Here is a 7,362-nt window from a genome sequence, read left to right as displayed (position 1 = left end):
TTCCTCTTGCGTAGTTTTTCCAATCAGCCTATTTGAGTGCTCCCATATGATCCTTAGTATCTATCGTAGATAATAAAGCATGAAAAGCACAAAAATTCTTCATTTTATGTTTTCGTTTGAGTACCCTTTGTAATGTCAATTATAATTAATTCTAAGGGATGAGAATTTTGGTGTTTCCAATGCTTTGGATCAAATCTACTGGTTGCTTCTTGAGTTTCTTGAGGTGGTTGATTCATTTGATCTTCCTCATGTTCACGAGTTCCTTCATCTTCTTGAGCTCCTTATGTCGTTGCTTGTTCCTCCTAAGGATGAGGCCAAGGTTTTCTAGGTCAGGAACTTGCTTCTTCTTTTTTCCTTTAGGGGTTAGTTCAACATCATAATGATTAGACTCTTCAGGTTGAGTCAAACCAATTTCAAAGTTATCATCATAACTTTGTACCTGCAAGGAGTTAGTCTCATCAAATATAATATGGATACTTTCCTCTAAAAACATTCTTCATTTATTGTAATCACGATACGCTTTACTAATTGAGGTATATCCTAGAAATATAGCTTGATCACTTCTAGCATCAAACTTTCCTAAGTTGTCCTTTCCATTATTTTGTACAAAGCATTTACATCCAAAAACATGAAAGTAAGAGATATTGGGTTTTCTTCCTATACGGAGCTCATATGGTTTTTCAATGTAATTGGCATCAGCATAACTCTATTGATGATGTAGCATACATGTTGTATTTGCTACTTCAGCCCAAAAAAATTCGGAAGACCACTTGCAATTATCATCGTTCATGTCATATCCTTCACGCTTCGGTTCTTCTTTTCTACGAATCCATTTTGTTATGGTGTCCTTAGAGTTGAGAAATTATGGTCTAACCCTTCACTGCTGCAAAATTCATCAAACTTGGAGTTCTCAAACTCCTTACCATTGTCAGATCGTAGATGATTCAATTTAAAACTACTAGTTCATTGAATCTTTCTAGCGAAGGATATAAATTCATCAAAAGTCTCGTCCTTACTATGAATAAAGATAACCCATGTGTATCTTGAAAAATAATCCACAATGACAAACACATATCTCTCATCTGATCGACTTTGGATGTGTATAAGGCCACATAAGTCCATATGAATGAGTTCCAATGGACTTTGTGTGCTTACCATTTTCTTGGATTTGAAAGAGGATCTCACTTGCTTCCCTATAAGACATGGATCACAAACACTGTGGTTCAAGGACTTAATTGTTGGTAAACCAACTACGAAGCTAAGTCTTTCCCATTTAGTTTATGTAGTAGGGACAAGCTGGCATGACAGTGACATTTGTGCCATAATAGATGATCTTCTTCGATCACATTTAAGCATGTGAGATTGTTCCTAGGAACAAGGTTCAGGTCAACCATATAGGTGTTCCCTTTCCTTGTCCCTTTAAAGATCTTGATTCTTATACTTTCATTGCTGACAACACATGACTCATCGGTAAATTTTACTATATTTCCCTTATCACAAAACTGAGAAATACTAAGTAAAGTATGCTTTAATCCCTCGACCAAAAAGACATTATATATGGAGTGTGATGGAGACTAATCGAATTTTCCTACATCTACTGTATTACTTGTTAGGTTGTCTCTGAAGCTCAGTTCCTCCAAGGTAAGCTGAAAGTGAGAGAAACTTTGATTTATCGTCGGTCATATGCTTAGAACAACCGTTGTCGAGGAACCACAAGTTGTTCCCTCTCACTTCAGCATGTATTCAAAGAAACTAGGCAGTGGTAGGAACCCAATCTCGCTTGGGTTCCTTTGTTGGACATAAATCATCCTTAACTTTCCATAATTGCTTCACTAGGTAGGTATTTATCTCAATACATTCTTCCCTGGTGGAACAGTTAAACACTATGTGTCCATCGTTCCCACAGTAAGAACATATTTTACTACTCGGCAAATCCACATATTTTTTTTCTTTTCATTTTTCTTCTTGTGGTTGAAACCAAGTCCATCTCTTTCTTTGTTTTATACTTTTGTATCCACCTTACTAGATAGGAAGTTTATTCCTAGAAGAACCTACTTCCTTCTTGAGAACCAGATTTTCAATTAAAACATTTTCATAATCAGTTTCCAGATTTTCAAAATCTGTTCTGGTACTAGTAGATCGGCTTGTTCCTTTAGGAACAAAGAGGTTCAACTCTCTCAATTCCATAATTAAAAAATAGTTCTCGTTTTTAACCTTTTCAAAAGCTTCTTGAATGCTTCAATTTTTATCAAAAAGGTCAAAGAACCGTTTTTCAGTATCAGTTTTTAAAGAATAAATCTAGTTAGAATGTTTTTTAGTAACTTTTAAGGCATTCTCTAGTTGTTTCTTTTTTACACAAGTAGCCTTAGAGTCATCTAAGCTTTCAAGAAGTAATTTCACGAGTTAGATTTTGTTAAGTTCTGTAAGCTCTTCTTCTATACTGTTCGAGTATAACTTGGTGTTTGACGAGTCTCCTTCTTCTTCAGATTTGGCCAAGAGGCATATGAGCAGTTTCTTCTTCTGTCTGCTCCTGCTCTTGATTGTTTCATGTCTATTTTTGAAAAGGTTTTGGTTGATCCTTGTTCCTTTCCTTGAATTTGCCTTTTCTCTTCTCGGTATCGCATTGAGGACACTCTTTGATAAAGTGAGCAGGTCTTCCTGATAAGAGGTTGTTATCGTGTCATTAGTTAAAGCACCAAAAATCGCTTTTCAAACAATACTTATAAAACCTTACAAGCAAGTACTAAGAAAATAGTAAGGGCAAGTCAAGGGTCGATCCACAGGGAAAATGGGATTAATTAAAGTCTATTAAGTCTAAATTACCTAATTGAAGGGTATTTGGGGGTTTGAAAAGGTTTAGTAACAACTATGACTAGCTAATAACAAGAACAAGCAAATAACAAGAGTTAAAATATCAGATAAGAAGACACTAGAGTCAAGGTTACTAGTATGAATAAGAATGGACAATGAATGCTAGTGCGATTGTGAAGTAATAGAGATGATTATGCAAGGTTTAGTTTTCCTCTAAAATATTTGAGTCCTCTCTCGAATGGTCTTCAAGAATAATCACTTAATAAATCAACGAAATCCTCTCTCGAATGGTCTTTAGTCAATTGATTAAGAGATTCGATAGATTTGGAAAACCCCTAATAAAGGATCCCCTTAATTTCTACCCAATATCTTTTTTTTTGGTAAAATGTAAGCTTTTATTACCAAAGAAACATTATAGCACCAACACAATCAAGCAACAAAACAACTACTACACACCCAACCAAAAGCCACCTACAAAGATAACAAGTAGCCTACAAAGCACACTAGCTACTTACTTCTAATAACTGATCTAGCCACAATCTATCATCAGTAGACCATTTTTCATTTACATAAGACTTCACTTTAATGCATATGGATTTTTTAATATCCTTGATGACTTTCTCAGGTCTTCTCACAGCCTCATGCCATATAGCATGATTTCTACATTCTCAGATGAAGTACACCATCGCAGCTAACACAGCATAGCTAACTTGTTGTCTGTTTTTTCTTCTGAATTTCCGGCCCCACTTCTTCCATGAGGTATAAATGCATTCCTGCTGTCTCATAGTCATTCCCATCCATTGCATTATACCTTGATAAATAGCCCTACTGGCAAGGGCATCTAAAGAATAGATGCTGGCATGTCTCCTCTTCATTGAAGAACAAAGGACACCAACTCTCTTGTATAACCCCTGCTCTTTTAAGCCTTTCTCGAGTCTTCAATTTACCTAACATCACAATCCAAGCAATAAAGGAATGCTTTGGAATATTGAGATTACTCCATACCCAATTATGCCATCCCACCTTCATTTGTGGACCTTTTAGCCATTCATAACCCAGCGTAATAGTGTAGTTTTTATCTGAGTTTAGCCATTTGTTGTTCACATAAGCTCTCTTGAAGACCTCCTTGATTCTACAAATCACCTTCCACACCCAACTTGCAGCTGTAGGAGCCTGATACTCCCACCAGTTAGCTCCTTTGATATACACACTATGCACCCACTTGATCCAAAGGACATCTTCTTTTTGAGAAATCTCCCAAATATACTTCCCTATTGCTGCTGTGTTCCATGTGAGACAGTCATGAGTTCCAAGACCTCCATATATTTTGGGCCTACACACCCACTCCCAAGCAACTGGAAGACTTTTAGTGAGGAATACTTTGCCCTCCCATAAAAAGGCTCTATAAATTTGCACTATCCTTCTCAGCACACTCTTTGGTAGCATAAACACCTAAGCCCAGTATGTATGAAGGCTAAGCAGTATGGAGTGAACTAGAACAGATCTTCCTGCATAAAATAGGTGTCTGGAACTCCAACACATCACTCTGTGGAGAATCCTATCAAGTAAAACATCACAATCTGCTACAGCTAATCTTTTGGATGTAATAGGCACTCCTAGGTATCTAAAAGGAAATTGACCTTTTTTATACCCTGTGAGTTGTACAATCCTATCCTGAATGTCCTCTTTGACATTTCCAAAGTATATTGCAGTCTTGGAAGGACTAGCATGTAAGCCTGAGACTTTAGCAAAAGCTTTGAGAGTTCTCACCATGAGCACAACTGATTGCACATTACCCTTACTAAACATCATCAAATCATCAGCAAAGATAAGATGGTTTAGTCTAAGGCCTTGGCATCTGTGATGGAAAGCAAAATCATCTTTCTTACCCATTTTCTTCATTAATCTGGTAAGATAATCCATAGCAATTACAAACAGCAGGGGAGAGATAGGGTCTCCTTGCCTGAGCCCTCTCTTACCCTTGAAAAACCCACATGTTTCACCATTAATGCAAAGAGAGTAGCTTGGACTAGTCATACATTCCATAGTCCAATCAATGAATCTTGTTGGGAAATTAAGCCCCTCTAATAATTCTCTGATGAATTAAAATGTTGTGCATAATCTTCCTTCCAGCAACAAAGGCACTTTGAACTTCATCAATTAAGCTTGGAAGAACTTGAGAGAGTCTATTGCTCATCAATTTAGAGATAATTTTATAAAGAACATTGCAACAAGCAATATGACGAAATTGAGTGACATCAATAGGCTGCTCTACCTTAGGTATGAGGCAGAGATTAGTAGCATTAACTTGCTTCAATAGTCTTCCAGTCTGAAAAAAATTTTGCACTGCATTCCATACTTCAGGGCCTACACAAGTCCAAGCTTTCTTAAAGAAGCAGTTGTTGTATCCATCAGGGCCAGGTGCCTTGTTTTCATCTTGGCCTAGAAATTAAGTTGATTCTTGGGTATGATAAAAGAGTTCAAAATTCGATTCAAGAACATATGAATTGAAAAAACCAAAGCATAAATGTGATCAATATCTATCCAAAGGTCTCAAAACACCAAGATCAATGAATAAACTTCTTTAGAACATCACAATCACATCAATGAAACATTTAAAACCCTAAGCCTAGATAGGAAACTACTCACTAATCATGGATTCTAAGCAATTAAACATAAAATCTATGACTAATCTAAGGCTAAACATGATTAAGGGATAATTAAACTAATAGATATAACAATTATAAGACTCTGAGAATGAAGAACTAATAACACGGAAGAACAAAAACAACCACGAAAAGAATGAAATAAAAACTGAAATTTCAAATTAAATTGAATGAAAAGTACCTTGAATGTTATCGGAATCACAAACTATGATTAATTAATCTCAAATCTCAATAAAACTAAAGTGTTTTTCTCTCTAGTATAAACCCTAAAAAATACTTTCTAAAAAAACTAGAATAAAGCATCCACTAAACATCAAACAAAACCCTCGTTTTTAAGCAGCCTCGAGTTTTTTTTGTTTTGCGGATTCGACTATTCGACTGGTGCGGGCGCACCAAAACCAGGTGCGGGCGCACCAAAACCTTCTGATCTGGTCGGACAATTCAACTTAAAACGAGCATAACTTCTTCATTTTATATCCAAATCAAACTTATGACCAGTCGTTGGAAAGATATCGAAACGAGCTTTCACCTCCAAGAATTACCTTCATCCGATTTGTGGTTTGAAAGTTGTGTCCATTTGAAGTTCCCCATACAAGATTTTAAGGCACTATGTGCTCCTTTATGCTAGCGGACATGGGGCATGGTGCAAGCACACCATTTCTTAACGCGTGCTCTATTGCTTCATTTTGAAAACTCTATAACTCATATCCATCTTAGGTAATTCCACCTATATTAAGAATATCAAATAGGGTGCAAGCAAATATACTAGAAATTCGGTCAAAAATGACTCGAAATCTAATAAAATATCAGTATGATCAAGAATGATAAATGAATGAAATAGAAGGGGAAATGGAGAAGAAAGATGGAAGGAGTGGGAGAAAGAGGGTCAAAATGAGCTAAAAAAAATCCATAAAGTGCTTTAAACACGCATTTATACAACTCCCCCAACCTTAGCATTTTACTTGTCCTCAAGTAAATCAAGAATGAGAAAGAAAAAAGACAAGAGGAGAAAAAGATGAAAAAGAAAAATCATGAAATACACTAGCCTAAATGTTCTATGTGCAAAGCTACAAACATGACGTGCACGCTAAATGAGTTCATAACAAGATTTAGGAGACCAACCAAATAGAAGGGGGAAGATGACTAGGAAGCACAAGACATATATATATATATATATAGATATATATATAGAAAATGAGTTCAGGTGAGAATGGTCATTTATATGAGAAATGAGAAGAAATCTGGGACGTCAGTAGAACAAAATCCAACCGTCAATAATTAACCCACGTTAATAATGGAAGTTTTCCCAATATTCTCATATCCATTCACTAACTCCTGTTATTCTCTTTCCATCTCACTATTTCCCCTCTCATTCTCTCACTCTTTGTTTCCTCAGTCCTCCATACCACACATCTCCTTCTCTTTGAAACCTCACAGCTGCAAATCCAAACTGTCATAATCGGAAAAAATAACATATCAAAGCGAAAAACACATAACGGTTTATCCCCTCATTTGTGAATATGGAAATTCACCAAATATCCATGATGAGGTAAGAAGTAAAAAAAAATGAGAGCTTTGACAAATTTGGCTCAGGAAACAGAATTATATACCCATATAATTTGGGGGTATGATGTTTTTGTAAAGAACTTAAAAAATGTTTTCACTGATCCAAAAGGGGATTCCATATTAATTAGTCCCTAATTTATGTGCAACAATGGCGATGCATGTGTGGACGGACTACTTTTGCCCCATTTACATTCAATTGGGGTTCATCTTGTTTTAGGTTGCTTTGATTTGTTCTTAATTTTTATTTTACTTCAATGTTTCACTCTAGTTTGTTGCAATTTTTAAAATCCTCTCTTTGAAATAATTGGTTGATTTTTGA

The 7,362-nt window shown here is 35.9% G+C and overlaps 1 protein-coding gene across 1 annotated transcript; it reads right to left on the bottom strand.

The window, feature by feature from the left end:
- Window positions 1-232: 232 nt before the first annotated feature.
- LOC104899549 (uncharacterized) lies at window positions 233-4,857 on the bottom strand. Its single transcript, XM_010686764.1, has 3 exons — window positions 4,357-4,857; window positions 3,817-4,263; window positions 233-439 (listed from the first exon to the last, which is right to left on the bottom strand). The coding sequence occupies exons 1-3, from the start codon at window positions 4,855-4,857 to the stop codon at window positions 233-235; spliced, it is 1,155 nt and encodes a 384-aa protein (XP_010685066.1).
- Window positions 4,858-7,362: the final 2,505 nt, after the last annotated feature.

This window comes from Beta vulgaris, chromosome 7 (genome assembly GCF_026745355.1).
Source record: "Beta vulgaris subsp. vulgaris cultivar EL10 chromosome 7, EL10.2, whole genome shotgun sequence".
NCBI lineage: Eukaryota > Viridiplantae > Streptophyta > Magnoliopsida > Caryophyllales > Amaranthaceae > Beta > Beta vulgaris.
The sequence above is the reverse complement of the archived record's forward strand: the minus strand, read 5'-3'. Positions and strand labels throughout refer to the sequence as shown.

What these genes read in the sequence shown, in the direction of transcription:
- LOC104899549 (XM_010686764.1), bottom strand. Translation starts at nt 4,857, where the DNA reads ATGGAATGTATGACTAGTCCAAGCTACTCTCTTTGCATTAATGGTGAA. An exon ending in TTGATAGGATTCTCCACAGA is followed by an intron (nt 4,264 to 4,356) that starts GTGATGTGTTGG and finishes TACTGGGCTTAG; the next exon opens with GTGTTTATGCTACCAAAGAG. An exon ending in AGGTGGGATGGCATAATTGG is followed by an intron (nt 440 to 3,816) that starts GTATGGAGTAAT and finishes AACTCCTTGCAG; the next exon opens with GTACAAAGTTATGATGATAA.